Source organism: Pseudonaja textilis, chromosome 10, assembly GCF_049901715.1.
Source record: "Pseudonaja textilis isolate UNSWEBS1 chromosome 10, rPseTex1.2, whole genome shotgun sequence".
NCBI lineage: Eukaryota > Metazoa > Chordata > Lepidosauria > Squamata > Elapidae > Pseudonaja > Pseudonaja textilis.
In genome coordinates, this window is record NC_141999.1 from 25556806 (window position 1) to 25577357 (window position 20552).

Below are 20552 nucleotides of genomic sequence, written 5' to 3' on the forward strand. Positions count from 1 at the left end.
GGCGCTCGGCTGGTTGGACGGGGACGCGCCAGGAGGAGCCCAGCCGGGTGGGGGTCTTGGCCAGCGCTCCGGCATCCCCGGCCAGCAGGATGCAGGAGAGAGGTGGGTTGCCATAGCAACGGCGGGCGGGCGGGCGGGCAGGGGACCGCGGAGGACGGACGGGCGCCGGGAGAGCAGCCCGGGGTGGACGGGGCGCGGGCCGGCATGGCCGAGGGGATCCCCGCCTGCGGGCTCCTCTACGACACCTCCTCGCTGCTGCAGTTCTGCGACGGTGAGTGGAAGCGCCTCCGCCGCCCGCGGCTTCTGCCGCTGCAGCCCCCGGTTCCGCAGTCAGCCGCCCGACCGCCCCCGCCCGGGTTCCCTGGGGAGGGGCCCCCATCACGGGCCGCGCGCATCGGGCGGCCGGGGGTCTCCGCAGCCTGGCCGAGGAGGGCAAAGCGCGGGGAGGTGGACTGGGTGGAGCCGGGGTGGGGGGGGGAGATCAGGGGCAAAGGCTGCCCGGGGGCCGGATAGGCGCGATCGCCCGTCTCGCCCAGGCAGGTGGGGAGCGTCCGCCTGCCCCCTGGCCGAGCTCCGCGCCCGAAGGAGCCGTCCGAGCCGCGCCCTGCCGCCCCTCCTTCCGAGCCCCTCCCAGGTTTTCGGAAAGGCCCGAGGCGGGGCGGGGGTCGACCCATCAGAGCGGCCGCATGGGCCGTGCAGAGAATGCCGAGTCGCGGGCCGGGAGGGGCAGGAAGCGCGAGCTGACACCCCGCGACCACCTGCTTTCCCTGCCTGCTCCCAGGGCCTTTGCGCTCCCCCCACCTGCCAAGCAGGCTTAGGATGGCGTCAGCCTCCCGGGATTAGTGAGGGGCACTTGGGGACAAATCCAGCCATCTCCTCACAGCCCTGGGAGGTAGGCCAGCCAGCAAAGGGGGCAGGCCCAGAGGGGGGGCGGGGGGGGGGCGCGGAGGCAGGGATAATCCTAACCCAGGAGAGCTGCCCTCCTGCCATCACTTGGAGCCCCCTCCATCCAGCTCCCCCCACCCCCAGGGGCATCTCTGGCCAACAGCTGCCTCTTCCGCCTGTCCATCCCATGGCTGGTACTCTGCCTGGCTGCAAGGCCGGCCTCTGATTGGATGCGGAGGCGGCAGCAGGGAAGGGATGCTGCAAGCAGGCAGAGGGAGGGGCCGGCAGTGCCAGGCGAGTGGCAGCAACGGGCAGGCGGGACGGGCACCGGGCCCACCACTGCAGAAGAGGTGGAGGACGGGAGGAGCCCCGGCTGAAGGTCCTGCCACGGATTTGTGTTGCCCTCCGGAAGTGGAGTTGGCCACACACCTGGGGGTGGGCAGGTAGGCACAAGCCACTCCCAGGCAGCTCTGACTGGCTCTCCTCCCTGCCGCGGAAGCGCTAGTGAGCGAAGGAGGTGGCAGGTGGGCCACGCGCCAGTCCAGGCTGCTTCTGACCTGAAAGCCACGTGTGCAGCAGGGAAACCCCCTTCCCACCCCCGGGCCCTTCTTCCCACGAGGGAGCCCATGGTCCCCTTCCCGTTGCCAAGAAGGCCATGCTCAGCGTGTGTGTGTGTGTGTGAGAGAGAGAGAGAGAGACTGGGCCCTCCATCCGTGAATGAATGACCCCTGCTGGACTTGTACATGGCTGGCTGGACACAAAAACTGGGGGGGGGGGGTGTCATCCTTTAGGAGGGAGGCCTCAGCCCGGAGCGCCTGGCTTCAACCTTCCCCGAGGAGAAAGCCTCTTGCCAGTCCTTGGGGGCACAGCTGGGCAGGGGGACCTTGAGGGGGGCCTGGAGGGGAAGAAGCGAAAGGGCCGCCGGGAGACGCTGAGGAGGGAGGGGAGTCTCTCGTGGGGCTCCTTGCTCCTTCCGGCCTTTGCCTCCCCAGATGACAACCTGTCCGGCCTCAGCGGCATGGAGGTGGACGACCGCATCTCCTACCTGGAGCAGCGCCTGCAGCTGCAGGGGGACGAGATCCAGGTGCTGAAGGCAGCCCTGGCCGACGTCCTGCGGCGCCTGAGCGCCTGCGAGGAGAACGGGCTCAACCTCGCCAAGCGCAGACCCGACAAAGGTATCCAGGCGGGGGAAGGGCAGGGGGGCGGGCCCCGGAGGTCCGGCCGCCATGGAGTGCACGGCAGGCGGGCTTGGGGGGGGGGGGGGGGGGTCGCGTGGAGCCCAGCCCTCCCTGACCCCCAGCCCTGTCCTGTCTCTCCTGCAGTTTACCAGCTGCTGCGGGGGCTCTCCTCCAGGCCCCCCCTGAGCAATGGGCCCGTCCCGCACAGGAGAGGCTACGCCACCTCCCCCTCGTCCCCCAAGAGGGAAGTCCTTACTGGAAAAAGGTGATGCGCTGGTCCACCAGGGGGCGCTGCCCCTTTTAGGAAGGGCGGGGGAGGGCGTGTGGAGGGAACCCCACCCGCAGGTTCCAGGGTTGCTGCTGCTGCTGCTGCCGCCTTCTAGGCGCCTTGAATCCAAAGGGGAATTCTAGCACCCAGCAGGAACGGAGAATCTGTGCCCGGCTCTCCTCAGGGCTCCCTCCCGAAGGGCGGGACGGATCAAAGGCTTTCAATATCGTTTTTCCGTTTTGAAAAACGTTCTGAAGGGTGGAAATTTCCCCCCAGGACCGAAATGCACCGAAACACGATCCATGCGGAATCGGGACTTCCTGCATTTCTTCCTGATGAAAATTAAGGCACCGCAGCGGAGTTGCAAGTTGCCAGGTGCAACACTGCTGCCTTCAATAAGCTCAAATTCCTCCAGAGTCCCCACCACGGACAGTACACGTAGTCTTCAACTTACGACCACGAGTGAGGCCAAAATTTCTGTTGCTAAGCGAGACAGTGGTTAAGTGAACTTTTGCCCCATTTAAGCACCCTTCTTGCCACTGCAGTTTTTTTTAAGTTAGTCCCATGGTCGTTAAATGAACCAGGCTTCCTCCGTTGACTTTGCCTGTCAGAAGGTCGCAAAAGGGGACCACGTGACCCCCAGGGATGCTGCGACCGTCGTAAATACGAGTCAGTTGCCAAGCGTCTGAATTTTGTTCAGGTGACCACAGGGACGTCGCACTGGTCATCCCTGTAGAAAAGGGCCATGGGTCGTTTTTTTCACGGCCATTGTAACTTCTAAGGTCACTAAATGAACTGTTGGGGGTCACCTCTGTTCTTTTTTTAAGAAAAGGGTTCAAGAAAGAGAAACGGAGTTTAGGTTTCGCAGGCAGGCGAGCAAAGTTAAGGGAAATCCTGTTTCCCCTTGGAAGAGGGTTCGTGCTTCAGTCTTGCACAAAGTCAGAGGAAGCCAGAAACTTTTGTGCGAGTCATGCAGGCGCCTCGCCCGACCTGGCTGTATCTTAGAGACAGCCTGATGCGTTTCCATCTCTGGCTCCAGCAGCAGCGACTCCTCTGACTCTGACTCTGGGGATGCGCAGAGCACAAACAAGCATTCCTGCCCAGGAGCCCTCCCTAAAGCCTGGCATTTTCACCCGCAGTGGGTGAGAAAACGTAGGCGTTACTTTTCTTGAAAACCTGGAATCGATGGAGAGAGGCAGAACTGAGGGAAGGGTGCAAACTACAGAGCAAACCACTCAAGTTGCTAGACCTCAAGTCCCTCTGAATGAAACCGCTTGCATTTGGTCAGGGAAGGAGCCTCTTCCCCTTGCAGTTTTTCCAGATGGTGGGAAGGGGGGCTCAGCCAGACGGTCGCCTCAAAAGGCCCCCCAAGTCTGGTCTCAAGAGTTGGAATTCAGAGGCAGGGGATTCTCCAGAAGGGGCCTTGTTTCAAATACTTTTCTTAATTGAAGAAAAGTAATTGAGGCTTGTTACGGTTATGAAGGATGTCTGGTTCGGTTCTAGGCTAGAGGAAGGAGATGCTGTGATTCCTGGAAGGACAAAGCAATTTCCAACCTTGGCCCCTTTAAGATAGGTGGACTTCAACTCCCAGAATTCCCCAGCTAGCTTTGAATTCTGGGAGTTGAAGTCCACCCCATCTTAAAGGGCCCAAGGTTGAGAAACTCTGCACTAAGAGACACAAGAAAAGGAGTGATTTTTAAAAAATAACCTTTTATATTGGCCACCTCCAGTGGCTCTGGTTAGATCTTGGGATAAACCATTTATTCCAGGATGGGAGGGGGTAGCAAATCATACCTTTACCTCTTCATACTGCACGTGGCAGAGTGGGGGGAGACAGGAAATCACCCCTCCAGGGTGGTTAGTGGCTCAGGGGGTGCCTCTTGATTCTCCATGGGATCGTGACATGGCTCCTGACCCCCATTTCACCCCCCGCCGCTCTTCTCTGCTTCCTGTGCCGCTCTCCCACCTGCTTCTGCTGTGATGCTAACTTCTCCAGGGGGCCACAGAGAGGCCCCGTAGCCGGGGAACCTCCCCTCGTCTCTGCTAGGGGCCCGGGCCTACGTGAGGCTGAGTCCCCAGAGGGGCAGCGGGTGAACCCCGAAGGCACTCTTTAAGTTGGGGGGCAGGGAGACTGATCAGCCCGCCCGAGCCCCTGCTTCTAGCCCCCAAAGAGAAAGGGGGGGGATCTGCAGCCCTCTTCTTCTGCCATGGTCTCCCTGGCCTGGGGGAGGAAGCGGGGCGGCCCGGGGCCTCTTGAGCCCTTGCAACCCCAAAGAGCTCCGCAAAGCCTTCCCCTCCCAGCCCTCCAAGGGCAGGAGGGCCAGGCAGCCCCCAAGCGAAGGGCCCCACCCTCTCCCCTGCCTGCCTGCCTGGCTGCTTCTGCCTTTGGCTGCTTTGGCGGTGGCGGCTGTGAAACTTCCAGGGCCTCTCCGGCACATCCGGCAGCCTTGGATTCGGAAGGAGCGTGGGGCTTTCGCCTTCCATCCTCTCTGCCTGCATCTGCTTCTGCCTGGCTTCCTCCTCCTCCTCCTCCTCCTCCTCCATCGGCCGTCCCCCAGCTGGCTCACTCCCCCCGCTGCCCCCTCCCGCCCCCCCGCCTTGTCTGGCTCTCTCGCTCAGGCTCTCTCTCCTACAGCGGGCACAGTAGCTGCCCCTCGCCGGAGCTCAAGCGCGAGAGCTTCAAGGACCAGAGGAGCCACCCCACTTCCTCCAGCAGCTCCTGCAGCGGCAAACGCGAAGGGTACGTCTGAACTGACCGCTCGGGCAGATGCCCCCACTGCGTGCCTGCCACCCTCACCCTCACCATCACCCACCCACCCAGCCTGCTGCCAAACCAAGGTGGAAGCAATGCTGCCATGCCGAGAAGAGCACTCTGAGCGATGAAGCCAGTCAGGATTGGTCCCTCTGGATTCTGCCAAGTCCCTTTGATCTGAGGGGTCCGTGGCGGTTTTCTTGCAGACGTTTCACAACCCAAACTAGGAAAATCATCAGTGCTAAATTAAACCCCCCTCCCTTCCAGCACTGATGAGGTGACCTAGTTGGGTCATGAAACGTCTGCAAGAAACAACCAAGACCCCTCCTCCTCAGTTCAGCCCTGAACGACAAACATTCTCCTTTCCTAGTCCGTTTAGTCTGCCCGGGCGCTGGGCAGCTCAGACTTGGCAAGGCTTGCCCCAACCACTCTGCCCGGCAGCACAGCAGCCGACATCTTTAGCCAGCTGAGCTCAAAGAGAGTTACCTGCAGCCATGACACCTGGCACCAATGCAGGCCAGGAAAGTGGGCAGAAGGTGAGAGAAGCAGACGGAGAGAAGCTGCTCTGAGTGGTTCCTCTCGCCCCTTGACTGTCTCCAGGCCAGAGGTACAAGCCCCCACCCAGCGGCAGCCCACTTCAGCCCCCCATGCTCTGCGTCCGGCCTATGTCGGGGACCCCCCTCATTAACCCTCATTTCATGGAGCCGGGCAGCCTGGGGCCCGGATGGGCCTGGGACGGTCCTGCGGGTGACTTCTAGGCCCCTGGCCACCCCCTTCTCCCCCCTCCCGCCTCCCTGCACCTCGGGTCCGGCAAAGGCTTCCAGGAGAGCGGCGGAGAGACGGGGACGGCCCCCGAGGGCTCGGCCGGGCTTCGTCGGGGCCCTTCGGGCAACGCGGAGCTCACCTTGGGGCTCGCAGCCGCGGCTCCCCGAGGACCCAGCCGGGCGAGGGCGGCTCCCGGGCCCCGCCGGGACGCTCCTTTCCCGGCAGCGGCGCTCCTTTCCCGGGCGGAGCCGCCCCGCGCACGCCTCGCCTCGCCTAGAAGAAGCGCTGCCTGCCCGCCGGAGCCAGAGCGGAGCGCCAGCATGCGGAAGGCGGCCCGGCCCAAGAGCCCCGGGTAGGGCGGCTGCAGCCTCCGCGGGAAGGGAAGCGGCTCCGGCCACGCTTCGCCCTGCGCTGCCGCCCCGCAGAGCCCCGCAGCCCGGCTCGGCGCTGCCCGCCCGGCCCTGGAGAGCCGGAGGCGGCTTGGCGCGGGCCTTCCGGGTTGGCGGCGGGAGGATCCGCACTCGGCGCCTCGATCGCGGCTTCCCGGGGCGGCCGTGCAGGCGCGGAGCAGGAGGGGCCGCGGTTGAGCGATGCAAGGGCCGCGCCGCCACCCCCGCGGAACGGAGGTGCCCCCGCACCCCTGTGCCGGGCGGGGGGAAGGATGGAGTTTCGGCCGCGAAACTTCCTGCAAAAGGCGGGCGGGCGGGCGGGCAGGGGGCCGGGCGCGGGTGCCCTGCCTCGCCGGACTTCGGGGCTTGGTGGCCGGACCGCTTCGGCCTGCGGGATTTTTCTTCCGGGTGGCTTAACGGGACGGGAGGGGGAAGAAGGCTGGGACTTCTTGGGGGCTCCGGTGCTTCTTCCCTTGGGGTCCTGTGGGACGTTTGCGGCTTTTTATCGGGGGCACAACCTGCCCACCTCCCACCTAAGCCGCCAGGGCCGCTTGGGCGGCGGGTAAGCGTTGCTCCTTTTCCCGCATGGCCGAGCGGCCTCGGCGGGGGGAGGCGGGGGCCGGTCTGTTGCAGCCCCAGCAGTGGCCGAAGGGCCGGAGCTGCTTCTCTCCCCGGGCTTGGCCACGCCGCCTGGGGCTCCCGCGGGCCCCTCCTGGAAGAGGGCTCGGCCGGCTCTTCTGGTGGGCCGCTGGGGGCGGGGGGTGGGGCGCGGCAGGGAAGAGGGGGGGGTCCGGGCCTTGGGGATAAGCGGGGCAGGAAGAAGACGGGAGCGAAGGGGGCGGGGAGGGGAGGAGCCCCGAGGGGCGAGCAGGACCCTCCTCCGCCAGGCAAGTATCTGGGTAACTTTGGGGGTGGGGGGAAAGGGGGTCTGTGTCTCCCTTTGGGGAGGCTGGGGGGTCATCCAGGGTCAGCTGACTCTGCAATAGATATGGGGGCTTATTTCCCTCCCCACGTTCTCCCCCCACTTTCCTATTTCTTCCCAATCAAGTTTCTCTCTCTCTCCATAGCAAACCAAAGGAAGCCACCTTCAATGCGGGTGAGTGGATGCAGCCCTGGTGTGTGTGTGTGTGTGTGTGTGTGTGTGTGTGTGTGTGTGTGTGTGTGTGTTGTTCCCCCCGCTGATTTAAGTGGGGGCGCCTGAGGAGGAAACCCCCAGGAGGGTGTGTCTGCATTCTCCCCCGTGGTCGGAGGTTTTCCAAAGAGTGGGGTGCAGAGCAATCCTAAAGAGATCCTAAAGATGGCATTGCCCCTCCTCCCTGTGGGCTCCTGCTTGCCCTTCCCTGCAGGCCACCTGTGGGGTGGGGCAGAGGGGGGCAGACGGGGGTCTAGCCAGCTGCCCTACCTGGCCTGGCCTCCCTCCCCTTCTGCCCTGCAGAGGATGGTTACGTGAAAATGTTCCTCCGGGGACGCCCCATCCCCATGTTCGTCCCCGATGCCGTGGTGGCCACCTACAGCCTGGACACCAAGCTGGACCTGCCCCACAAGAAGCTGAAGCTGGACTGGGTGTATCCTGCTCACGGCCGGGTCCCCCAGGCGGAGGGTGGCTGGGCCCCCCAAGTCGGCTCCGGGCGCCCTGGCAAAGTGTTTCCCCTTGACCCGGGCGGCCCCCCTGCTGCAGATACGGGTATCGGGGCCGTGACTGCCGGTCCAACCTTTTCCTGCTGCCCACGGGAGAGATTGTCTATTTCGTGGCTGCCGTGGCCGTCCTTTACAGCGTGGAGGAGCAGAGGCAGCGCCACTACCTGGGCCACACCGACGATATCAAGTGGTAGGAAGGGAGGGGCAGGAAAAGAAGCACCGCCGGTTTAGGGGAGGGCACCGGCCCTCGCCAGAAGTGGGGATTGCCCCGGGGAGAGGGTGGTTGGCGAAGGACGCGGGGAAGGGCTGGGGAGGCGGGAGGAGCCCTTTGGGGTGTCCTGCACCCCTGCAACCTGGGCCTTTTGCTCCCCCCCTTAGTTTGACCGTGCATCCAGACATGGTGACTGTGGCGACCGGACAGGTGGCCGGGGCGTCAAAGGACGGCAAGGTGAGGGACGGGGCCTACAGGAAGGCTGGCCAGGAGAGACCAAAGGGCAGGCTGTCCATTTGGGGAGGGGGCTGCGGTTAGAGAGAGAGAGAGAGAGAGAGATTGGCCGGAGAAAACTGCCCCCAGTTAGAGCTGCATTAATGCCACCTGCAAACACTGGCTGCCCAGTTGCACCGGCTGCTTGGGAGCATTTAAAAGCGGGCATTGCCCGGCAATTCTCCCCCCTCCCCCGCCGGTGTGTCAGGGTGTTTCAGCCTGCAGGTTGCAGAGCCCTGAGCCGCCCGGGTTTGCTCTGGATGTGCCAGTCAGCGGAGCTCTTGGGGGACGCGCTCCACTCGCCTTCCCTTTCCCCCTGTGGCTAACGCGGCATCCATGGGCAACGAGCTGCACAAGCCGCGTCGGCCTTCCCGGAAGAAATGCTCTGGGCCTCAAGGTGCTCCCCGTGTCTCCCACAGGTGTTGCCGCCCCAAGTGCGCATCTGGGACTCCGTGAGCCTCAACACCCTCCACGTCCTGGGGCCCGGACCGTTTGACCGAGCAGTGACCTGCGTGGGATTCTCCAAATCTGTGCGTGAGGCTCCCTCCTGCCGCCCCCTCCTTCTGGGGACCCCCCAAGTTGTAGCCAGATTAGAAGATGGCCCATCCTTGGATGGGAGCAACCTCAGGCCCTTTGAGGTGGGAGGACTTCAGTGCCCAGAATTCCCCAGCCAGACAAGCTGTCAGCAGGGCTGCCTGGGGGCTTCTGGGAGTTGAAGTCTCCAAGTCTCAAAGCTGCCACGTGTGGAGTGACCCCTCCCCCCAGCTGAGAGCCCCTGCCCACCTGCCCCTCTCTCCCCTCTGCCCAGAACGGGGGCGGCCTCCTGTGCGCCGTGGACGACTCCAACGACCACGTCCTCTCCGTCTGGGACTGGCAGAAGGAGCAGAAACTGGCCGACGTGAAGGTAGCCGCCTCGCTCGCCTCGCTTCCTTGCACCCAAATCCAGCACGCGTGTTTCACGTCTGACGCTCTCCCTCCCTCCCTCCCTCCCAAGTGCTCCAACGAATCCGTCCTGGCCGCCACCTTCCACCCCACGGAGCCCTCCCTCCTCATCACCTGCGGGAAATCCCACCTCCACTTCTGGACCCTGGAAGGCAGCAGCCTCAGCAAGCGGCAGGGCATCTTTGAGGTGAGAGGGGGGGGGAGGGGGAGGGGCAGCTTGAGGGGCCCCCCCCGCCACTCCCTGCGTCCACCACGGCCCTGAAACCAGCAGCCTCTCAGCTTCCGCAACGGCAGGTCAGAGGTTCCGCGGGAGCAGAGAATTCTGGGAAATGCAGGCCCCCCCATCGGCCTCCCCGGCCCCCTTGGGGGGCTCCTCTCGGGCCACCTGCCTCCCTCCCCTCAGAAGGAGAAGCCACTGCAATTTAGGCTCCGCACGTTTTGTTTCAAATGGAGGACCTGCAAGTCCCCAACTTACAACGGTTCGCCTAGGAACTGTCCGAAGTTACCACTGCCCTGAAAAAAGGCCCTCATGGTGGTTTTCTCACTTAACGAGCATTGCAGAGCAGTCCCCGTGGTCACGTGATCCACATCCAGGCGCTTGGCAACCGACTCCTACTTATGACAACGTCCCCTGGGGGGTCACGCGATCCCCTTTTGTGACCTTCGGACAGGCAGAGCCAACGGGGAAGCCAGGCTCACTTAACAACCGTCTTACTAGCTTAACAACTGCAGTGATTCACTTAGTAACGGTGGCAAGCAAGGTCATAAAATGAGGCAAAATTCACTAAACAACCGCCTGGCTTAGCCCCAGAAACTTTGGGCTCCGTGGTCGTCACAAGTCGAGGCCTCCTGAGGCTTTTCTGCAGCCGAGCGCCCCCCCACCCCAAGGCCTGGGGCAGATATCGGGGGGGGGGGGAAGGGGGGGCTCTGAGGCTTTCCTTTTCCCTGCAGAAACACGAGAAGCCCAAGTACGTTCTCTGCGTGGCCTTTACGGAGAACGGGGACACGGTGACCGGAGACTCGGGGGGCAACCTCTACATCTGGGGCAAAGGTCGGTTGGTCCTCCTTCCTCCCCAAAGGCTCCCTGGACGCCCCTGGCCAGGCAAGGTCTTGGCTTGGCGTAAACCAGGGTTTGTTGATCAAATCCCTGTTGGCTTCTGCAAGCCCATCTGGGCTGCTGGCTTCATGGTCTCCCCAGGCCAAGATGATGGGAGCTGAGCCCTGAGCCCTATTGGTCTGGGGCGGGGACTCCGAGACCCCCAGACTTCTGGGCTTGACGGGGAGGGGGATTCTGGGAGTTGGATTCCACGCATCTTAGAGCTCCCAAGGTTGGGGACCCCTGCTATGAGACCAAGAGCGCCCCCCGCTTGTGGGGCAGGAGGCAGAGTCCCACCCCTGGGTCTTGGGGAGGGGCTCTGCCTAAGAGCCAGCTGCTGTGTTCCACTGATGCCCTTCACTGGCAGGGGGGAACCGGATCTGCCACGCGGTGCCAGGCGCCCATGAGGGGGCATCTTCGGCCTCTGTGTGCTGCGGAATGGGACCATCCTCACGGGGCGGCCGAGATCGGCGGGTGGTGCTTTGGGGACGGGATTACCAGAAGCTGCAGGAGAACGAGGTGAGAACCGGGGCCAAAGAGCCAGAGAGGGTCTCGGCTTTGGGTCTCCGGGGAGAGGGGAAAGCGCTCGCTCTCTGCGGTGGCATCTTTCCAAGCCAGGAGAGGTCTGGGGGGGGGGCGGGAGAGGGGGGTAACACGTTCTGGGCTTCTCCAGGACTGGCTGAGGGGCTGTTTCCGCCTGTCTGTCCCTCTGGGTGCTCCGAGGAATAGGGATCGATCCTAGAAGTCCTGATGGATCAGGGGGTTGGACTAGAAGACCTCTGCTTTTCCCTGCAGGTCCCGGATGGCTTCGGGCCAGTGCGCACCATTGCGGAAGGGAAGGGCGACTCGCTCTTTGTGGGCACCACACGCAACTCTGTGCTGCAGGGCTCCCTGCTGACCGGCTTCTCTCTGCTGGTGCAGGTACCGGCCTGTGCGGGGGTGGTGGTGGCCCCAGATGGCTGCCCCAGGGGAAGGCCAGGCCCTCAGGGTCCGGGCCGGCTGACCCCCGCCCTCTCCCCCGCCAGGGACACACGGAAGAGCTTTGGGGCCTGGCCACCCACCCCTCCTGGACCAGTTCCTGACCTGCGGGCAGGACAAGCAGGTGCACCTGTGGAGCGTGGCCTCCCACCAGCCGCTGTGGAGCAAGGGGTTGAGGTGAGCCCGGTCTCCGGCTGCAGGGGGGCGGCTGGGGCAGGGAAGAACCCTCCCCGGCTTGGAAGGGCCTGAATGCTTTCCTCTCTTCCAGGATGCGGCTCGCTCGGCCGGCTTCCACCCCAACGGCTCGGTCCTGGTGGTGGGCACAGTCACGGGCAGGTGATGGACTCCGGAGGCCCTGGGGGCAGGAGGGGGAGGATCTCGGGGGCTTTCTGCCCTGCCCTGCTGCCCCTCTGGGAGAGGTTGGCCTGAATGGCTGCCCAAAGGAGGAGTGGGGAGGGGTCCCAGGACCCCCCGCGGCTGCTGGCCTCAAACTGGAGCTCCTGGCGTGGGACAGGCCAGCTCCTCTCTCCCTCTCGGCGCAGTTCCCATCCCCCTGCCCTGGTGCGCTTGCTCTGCCTCGACACGGGGAGGATGCAGGGGGCAGGCGGAAGCAGTGCGCATCTGCAGTCCTTGCGGGGCTCTGGCCTGCCGTGACATCTGCCCCGCTCTGCTTTCAACCAGGTGGCTAGTGCTGGACACGGAGACCCGGGATCTGGTGGCCATTCACACGGACGGAGGAGAGCCCATCTCCGTGGTCAGCTTTTCCCCAGGTTGGAAAGGGGGGGGGGTTTGCTACGGACGGGCAGGGGTTGCAAGAACTCCAGGTGGGGCTTTGCCCAGGGGGAGGCAGTCCGGGGCCCTCCATGGCCTTCGGGAAAAAGGACACAGAGACACATTCGGAGGAGATTTCTTGGCGTCTGAGCCCTCGATGCTCCCGGGGGATTTTGAGAGAGAGGTGGGCGGTTTAGAAATAGAGAAGTAGAGGATGAATGAATGAAATACATTTTATCCGCCCTGTTGCCCCCTCTCTGACTCCCCCCCCACCCGCTTTTTTTCTGCTTTCCAGACGGGAAGTACCTGGCTTTGGGGTCCCACGACAACTTCGTTTACATCTACCTGGTTTCCGAGGGTGGCAGGAAATACGGCCGGGTTGGCAGATGCTCAGTGAGTGGAGGAGGGAGGCCCTTCCCGAGCGGGGTCTTCAGGGGGGCCCCAGGGTGGGCTAGGGCTCATTTGAGCGGAGCGCCCGGGGCTCAGCTGGATGGCCCAGGACTGCCAGCTTCTCCTGCGGAGTCTTGGGGGCTCCCGCAGCAGCCGCGAGTTCCAGAGTCTCCTGGAAGGCCGAGAGAAAAGGAGGGCGCTGAGCGAGAATCTTCCGAGGGCTGACTCGGGTGTCCTCCCTGCCTCAGGGCCACTCCAGCTTCATCACCCACCTGGACTGGGCCTCCGACAGCAGCTGCTTGGTCACCAATTCGGGGGATTATGAGATTCTGTACTGTGAGTCTTCTGAGGGCTGGACATTCACTCCACCTTGTTCAAACCGCCCGTCGCCCCCACAGAGGGACCGGCCTCCACTGCCCTGTCCTTGCCTGGGGGTGGGGTGTCCCCCCCTTCAGTTTGAACCCGCTGGGCGAGGAGGGTGGCCTTTGGCTCTTTCCTGGCCCAGGAGGGACGCCCAGCCCGAGGACAGCCGAGCCAGGCTCCCCCTTCCGCCCTTGTTGGCTTCAGGGAAGGGGAGGGCACGGAGCCCCCTCCCTTAGCGGCCTCTTCCTGCCCACCGGAGCCGACTGGCACCAGCCTCCGGAAGGGCCACTCTGGGCCCCACCCGCTCGGGTCTCTCAGGCTCCCTTCTCCTGGGAGGTGCCGTTGTCCCTTCGGGCGGCGTCTCCCCCATGGGCAACTTCAGGACTTGTGGGCTTCAACTCCCAGAATTCCTTGGCCAAGACAGAGCCCCGCCTCAGGGCACACGCAGCGCTCTGAACCCGCCTTCCTCCCCATCCCAGGGGACCCCTCCACCTGCCGGCAAATCACCAGCGCCGAGGCTGTGCGCAACCAGGAGTGGGCTACCGCCACCTGCGTGCTGGGCTTTGGGGTGTTTGGTGAGTGCCATGGGGCAGTGTGGGCGCCAGGAGGGTGTCTGCGCCAGGAGGGTGTCTGCGCCTGGGCCAGCAGGGAGCCGCACAGGCCTAACTCCACTGGGATCCTCTCACCTCCAGCATCTTTTGAGGGGGGGGGAGGGGCGGTTCTTTGAGGGACTTGAACCTCAGAAATTCGGCCTCTTGCTGACCGTTTCTCCTGCCCCCGAAGGGATCTGGCCTGAGGGGGCGGATGGCACCGACATCAACGCAGTGTGCCGTTCCCACGAGGGGAAGCTCCTGGCGTCAGCCGATGACTTTGGCAAAGTGCACTTGTTCTCCTACCCTTGTTGCCAGCCACGGGTAAGCAGCTACGGCGGGACCCCCCCGGACCTCTGCCGGGGCCTCTTCCTCCTCCTCCTCCTCCTCCGCTCTTGGGACAGTCCCCTGGCTGCCTGGTGCCCCAGGTGTGGGCCAGAGGGTCCCCCAGAGGCTGAAACGGTGCCTCTCCGCCAAGAATAAGGCCATGAAAGGGCTTGGGGGCGGGGCAGGGTCCACTGGCACGGCAGAACCACCCAGACTCTCCGGGTTTCCCTCTCGGGGGAGGAGGACCCAGTTTGGAGTGGAGGTTCAGGTGCTGCAGGCGCTGGCCTAGAAACCAGGAGTTCTAGTTCTGTCTTAGCCGTGAAAGGCAGCTGGGCGGCTTTGAGCTGGTCCACCAGGTGAGAGTGAATTATAGTCCCACCTTAGACATGACAGCCATCAGGGTGGCTTTGGGCCAAACACCAGGAGGCCGGGAGTTCAGGTCCCACTTTAGGCCCCAAAGCAGGCTGGGTCTCTTTGGGCCAGTCCCTCCCTCTCAGCCCAGCCCACCTCACAGGGTGATTGTTGGGAAAAGAGGATACTTACAAAAATAACAAAGGCAGGATAAAAATCTGGTCAATCATCGTCATCCGAAGCGCCAGACAGAAGCGCCTGAGGTTCGCTGGGATTTGAAACCCTCCTCAGCCAGCGGGTGGGGGGGGGTGTAAGGCCCCCAAAGCCCCTCCGGAGTGAAGGGCAGAGTTTGTGCGCTTTGGGGACCAGGCTGGGCTGTCAGGACATCAGCCCCGGGGGAGTGGGGGGTGGCACAAGGCTCTAGGCCCCTCCCCTCTGACCCCCCCCTCTCCTTCCCCAGGCCCCCAGCTACACTTACAGCGGCCACAGCAGCCACGTCACCAACATCGCCTTCCTCCACGATGACAGCCTGCTGCTTTCCACCGGTGGGGTGGACACCAGTGTCCTCCAGTGGCGCCTCGTGTAGGGAGGGAGGGAGGGAGGGGGAGGCGGCCAGCGGTGGTGGGGCTGGGGGTGCAAAGGTGGGGGAGGGGAGGGGTGGGGGGTTGCATCCTGTTAAACGCTTTGGGGAGGGTTTAATACTCAGGGAAGGGGACGGGGGGTGCTGGGGGCTGAGACGGAAAGAGGCCCTTGGAGAGATTGTGGGCAGCTATATTTACAGAAATAATCCCTATATGAATAGCGATAATATATATCTAGATCGATCTCTATATATATATCTATATTTAAAGGCAGAAGGTTGCACAGGCTGAGAATGTGAGGGAGTTGAGGAAGGGCGGGGGGGGGGGCGCAAACCGCTCTCTCGGCCTCGGGTTCAAGAGCCCCCGGCAGGGAGAGCTGGAGCCCTCCGGGTTCTTTCCGACTCCTCGGGTGCTTTGGGGCACGTTTGCACTATGAATGGAAGCCAGCTGGGCTCCTTGTTGGAATTCGGTTTGTTTCCCCTGCAATCTGCGGAAAGGGGGTGGCCGCCATCCTGAGGGTCCCAGCGGGGAGGCTGCCCGTGCACACCTTCCCTGAGAGGGGAGATGGAGCGGGGCGGGGGGGCAGGACCCTGGGCTTGCTCCCCTTTGGGCCTGGCGCAGTTGCCTCCCTCCTCAGCTGCCCGGTCAGAATCCAGCCCTCAGAGGGTGGGCAGAAGCCCCTCTCCCCCCCCCACCCGGCTTCCTCCCAGGGGAAAACGAGGCTGCGGGGCAGAGGGGAAGATCCCAGGCCAGGTAGAAGCCCTGAGGTGTTTTCTGGCACAGGGCTCTCCGACCTTTGTGGACTTCAACCCCCAGAATTCCTGCAGAGCTGGCTGAGGAATTCTGGGAGATGAAGTCCACCAAGGTTGGAGTGCCCTGTCCTGGGACTTGCTTTGCCCCCAGCCAAGTTCATCTGGGAGGGGGAGGGGGCAGCAACCCAGGCAGGAGCAGAGACAGCCAGGCCCAGCCCCGACTTCCCTTGCGGCCTCAGACGACTTAATTCACTCTTTTTGCGATGGCAGCATTGTGAATACACGCACACGCATGCACGCGCACGCACACTGGTGAGTGCCCTGGGTGCTCTTGGCGGGGTCTGATCTTGGTCAGGAAAGGAGCCCCCCCTCCCGGGCATTCCCCTCCCCTTTCTTTCCTCCAGGCTGCCTGCCCAGCCCCCTCCCCGCTTGGCCAGGCCACCCCGGCTTGCCCAATCCAAGGGAAGATACGAGTGGTCCTCGACTTACAACCTTTCGTTTAGTGACAGTTACAACGGCACTGAAAAAAGGGACTTATGGCGAGTTTTCACACGTAACCATTGCCACATCCCCATGGTGGCGGGATCCAAATTCAGGCAGCTGGCTCATCATCCTGATGGTCACGGGATCCCCTGGGAGGCGAGGGGGGCAGCAGCCAGGAGTTGATCTGCTCCTGATGCCAAAGGGGGACCGGAGACCCTTCCCTCCCCTTGGGCAGGGGAGGGGGCTGGGCGGGGGGGGGGCTCCGTTTGTAAAGGGGGGGCACCTTGTCTGTCCAGAGAAGTCGAGAGCATTCAGGGCTGTGGGGAAAGCTGAGGTGGCGGGTCAGTAGAGTCACAGTTTCAGCCCAGGGTCTTCGAGGGTCTTGGGGCATCCTCCTGCTTTGGGCCAGGCGGCTGAGGGGGCTTGCAGGGGCCACACCGGTTGTGGGGCGGGGGGGGAGGGGGACTTGGAGTGACCACAGCATGACTGTCTTCTGTATTTTCCAAAGAAAAAGCACTGGGGGGAGGGGGACCAGGAATTGTTTAATAAGAACACAATCCAATAAAGAGAGGTAGAAGAACACACATCGTCTCCGGTGCATAAATGTCATTGCTGGGGGCAACTTTTGAACCGTGAGCAAGCTTCGCCGGCGCCGACAGGCACACAAAGGCTCATCTGGGCTCCTCCGGGCCGAAGGTTGCAATCCGACATCTGGGCAGGCTGCTCTGTGATTGCGGCTCTCCGCCCACTGCCAGGCCTGGAGAGCAACGGGAACAGATGGGCAGCCTGTGCCAGTGACGTGCCCTGCTCCGTGTTGCTGCCTGGGTGGGGCCGATGCTTCTGCTCTGCTGGAGCCCAAGAGGGTGGGGTTGGGGTGGACTAGAAGACCTCCAAGGCCCCTTCCATTATTGTTTGAAATTGGTAAGGAGGCATTTCAGAGGCTCCAGACGGAAAGAAAGCAAAGGGGAAGGTTTTAGAAAGGCAGGAATGTGCCAGTGCCTGAGAGGTGCAGCATTCCACAGTTAGTGTGCTTGGGGGATTCTGGGAGTTGAAGTCTGCACACCTCGCAGCTGAAAAACACGGCCCTAAGTCCGCCCTTCCTCCAACAGACCAGCGTGTCGCACTGAAGCCGCCTGCCTGGCAGGGCCACGCTCTCCCTTTGGCAGTTGGTGCCACTGCCACGACTCTCCTGCGCACTCAGGGGTGTCCTTTCTGCTGGTTTCTTATTAAAGGCAGAAACTCTCTCGGAGGAGAGACAAAGGTCGCGGCCTAAATCAGCTGCAGGGAACTGGATCTCACCCAAACACTGGATCCGGTTCCTTCCAACCAGCGGCGAGCTGGAAACCCCTCCAGCTCTTTGGTGGGGAGGCGGGGGGGGGAAGTCCAGCGGTAGCCTAGAATTACCCAGGCCCATAACTGGCACCACGGAAGTGCCTTCTGGGTTTGCTGGGCGCTAAGCAGCTTGGTGGGGGTGGGGGTGGGGGAGGAGAAAGTTTTGAAAACTTTGTACTGGAAAGGGATTGCTGCCCCTCCCAGGTGGCCGCTGGCCTTGTGTTTTCTCAAGCAACTGTGACGGGGGACCAGCTGACCGATTTAATCGCCATTCAAAATAAGTAAAGTAGAGCAAATTCGTCTTTGGCTCCCCTCCTGGTAATGCAGTTGTGCAGAGGGAGGACCGGCCGTTAAAGGGCAGCGTGTCTGGAAGGAAGTCGCAAACTGAAGAAGAAGAAGCGGCTTTTAAACAGAATTCCAGGCTCAGCTTCGGTTGCCACGCTCTTAAGCCAGAGGTCTCCAACCTTGGCAACTGTAAGACGGGTGGACTGCAACTCCCAGAATTCCCTTGCCAGCAAAGCAAAGCAAAGCAAAGCTGGCTGGGGAACTCTGGGATTTGAAGTCCACACGTCTTAAAAGTTGCTGAGATGGAAAAACACCGCAGTAAGACCAAACCAGATTTGTCCCTTTGGCATTCCTCCCCGCTGACATTTCAACTTTCCTAGAATCACCTCACAAAGAGAAAAGCCCGCACCTTTTTTCCTCTTTACCTGGACCCAAAAGGTAGCCTGGCTTCCTCTCCAGCTCATCCTGGGCTTCTTCAGAGCAAAGCAGGCAGGGGGAGTTACTCCTTAAGGCAGAGGTGGGGCTGCAGGCTGCTTGGAAGCTCATTGACCTCCCCCCCCCCCGAGCCAGGGGCCCTTGGGGGTTTATGGGGGCCCTTGGCAGAGTTATATACAACTTTACTGGGGCCAAAGCTCAGCAGAAGACCTGCAACTCCTGGGTGAAGATTTCAAGTGGCAGAAGAAAAAAAATATCTCCCCTCTGACCGAGATCTTGCAGAACTGTTTCCGGCCAGAAATGTGCCAACCTGCCCTTAACCCAGGTGTGTCTTTCCCGGGCTTCCAGGCCCTTGAACTACAGGTCCCACCATCCCTGGGCAGCCTTGCCCAGCAGCATGGCACTTCCACCGGATGTCAGCGTTGAAACCCCAGAGCCGGAGGGGGTTGACAATGGGAGACCTGATTCCACCATCGGTAACCGGCTCAATTGTCTCCCCTGGGTCTGTGGAGATTCTCAGTCCTCCAGGTCTGGGCTGCCCCACACAAAGGTGCGTTTTCCAAAAGGCAATGGGACTTTCTTGACTCTTTTTCCCTGGAAAACGTTTCGCTTCTCCTCCAAGAAGCTTCTTCAGTTCTGAAGACCCACTTAATGGCAGAGAAGAAGCTTCTTGGATGAAAGGCAAAACGTTTTCAAAGAAAAAAACCCAAGAAAAGTCCAGTTGCCTTTTGGAAAAAGCCCCGTTGGGTATCCTGACCTTGAAAATCAAATTGGGGGGCGTGTCTGCATTTCCTGCAAGGGGGGCATTTGCGAGGCAAGCAGGCTCTTCCCGCCCCGAAGGAGCTTCGCTGTGGGGTCATGGACCGGAGGGCCCTGTGATTGATCGGTCCCTGCACCCCCAGCCCCAAATCCGAAAGCTCTCGAAGGGTCCCGGCCTGAAGTCTCCAGGGCTGCTTTGATGCTCAAGGACGGAAGAGGCCATGATGCGCTTTAGGAGGCCACAGCGGCTCAGCCAAGACCCCCCCACACACCTTTGACTAGCCCGGGGGGCCTCCCGTAAGGGTGGGCAAAGGGCCGCAGGGACGGAGGCCCCCACCTGTGGGACTTCCTCCCCAGAGGCCGGCTCTCCCACTCGTCCGCCCCAAAGCCTTTGCCTTCATTCTGGGGAAGGGGGGTCCTGGCTGCTTGGACCCCCCCCCCCAAAACTTAGGCTTCCTATCTGCTGGCTCTGCTGGGAGCCTTCTGGGCAGAGGGTCCCACCGTCTCCTCCCCTCCCCCCCAGCCCCCCCCGCTTCCTTTGCTGTGGTTGAAGGTGCCAAAGGCGCTCTCCGGTTCCTCGGGGACCCTTGCAGGCCACCCTGCTGCCTGCTGCCTGCTTTCCTCTGACTTATTCATGAGCAGCTGCTGAGCAAGGCAGCCTCTGGGCTGAGCTGGCTCCGCTCCTGCTCCTGCGGCTGGCCTGGAGGAAGGAAAACACAGGTCGGCCCCAAATCCCGGTTTAGCGTCGCCGGCTGCCAGGACGATCCTTGGCTGGAGCGGAGCCATGCCGGGAAGGGTTTGGGGTGGGACGCGTGCCTTTGGCCCCAGCCGATGGGAGGGTCTTGTAGCTGCTCTCTGAGTATGCTCAGAGCTCCTCACCCCTCCGAGGAAGGGCCTCCACGGTCTCAAGCAGAATCCCTCCGGGGGGTCGGCTGAGCTCTGGCCGTTCCGCTGCACGGAGTCCCTGCACAATCGGCCGGCCTCCAGCGGAGGAAGACCTCCTGCGACTACACCCCAAGCAGACTCGGGGCTCAGGTGGGTTCCCACCCGAGAGGCTCATTGCAAGTGCTCCTAACCTGGGGGAGGGGCGTTATTGGCCACCTCCAGAAGGAAACTGGGACTGGTCCCCCTCCTGGGAGTCTCCCCTCATTCAGCTCCTTTTGCAAGTGGCTGCACCTGGGAGGACCTGCCGGGAAAGTATCAGGATTCCCCCCCCGGACCCGGACGAGGCCAAAGGCCGTTGTCTGCAGCCCAAAGCTCAGCAGACCATCCTGGGGGGGGGGGGGAACCTTGCCTGTTGTGGGGCTCCGGCTCTGTGGCTGCTTCCGGTCTGGTGGGTTGTGCAAGTGAAAAACTTTGGATCCGCCTGCAAGCTGTGGCTAAAGGAACCCCAAGTCCCTGGTGGCCAGACAGCCCCTCAGGTGGCAGGGCAAGGAAACCTGGGCTGGAACTTCCCTCACTTTGACAGGCTCAAGGGGCTCTTAAACTGGGGGTGGGCAGGGGGTCTTCCTTGATATGGATGGGAAGCCAAACTCTGGAATGCAAATGATGAAGTCTGGGGTTTAAATGCAGCTCTCTCTCTCTCTCTCTCTCTGTGTGTGTGTGTGTGTGTGTGTGTGTGTGTGTGTGTGTGTGTGTAAAAGGCAGGAGAAAGGTGTGCTTGTTTGGTTGATCTCTCCTGGGATTTTCATTCCGCTGCACTTCCAGGGCTTAGCCGGCTGAATCACTGAGCATCTTTAAATAGGCGCAGGTAAGTCT

At 62.4% G+C, this 20552-nt stretch overlaps 1 protein-coding gene across 1 annotated transcript; it reads left to right on the forward strand.

The window, feature by feature from the left end:
* The first annotated feature begins 171 nt into the window (after positions 1-171).
* On the forward strand, positions 172-14985 carry EML2 (EMAP like 2). The gene is given in 25 exon segments (XM_087939341.1): positions 172-271; positions 1878-2060; positions 2208-2328; positions 4967-5071; positions 7305-7333; positions 7673-7802; positions 7916-8065; positions 8254-8323; positions 8779-8889; positions 9168-9263; positions 9354-9488; positions 10253-10352; positions 10765-10800; positions 10803-10851; positions 10853-10916; positions 11193-11318; positions 11423-11459; positions 11462-11556; positions 11644-11711; positions 12057-12145; positions 12442-12539; positions 12785-12872; positions 13379-13474; positions 13683-13813; positions 14628-14985. Coding segments are annotated over 25 exon segments (2400 nt in total). The 5' UTR covers positions 172-204; the 3' UTR covers positions 14754-14985.
* The last annotated feature ends 5567 nt before the right edge of the window (positions 14986-20552 follow it).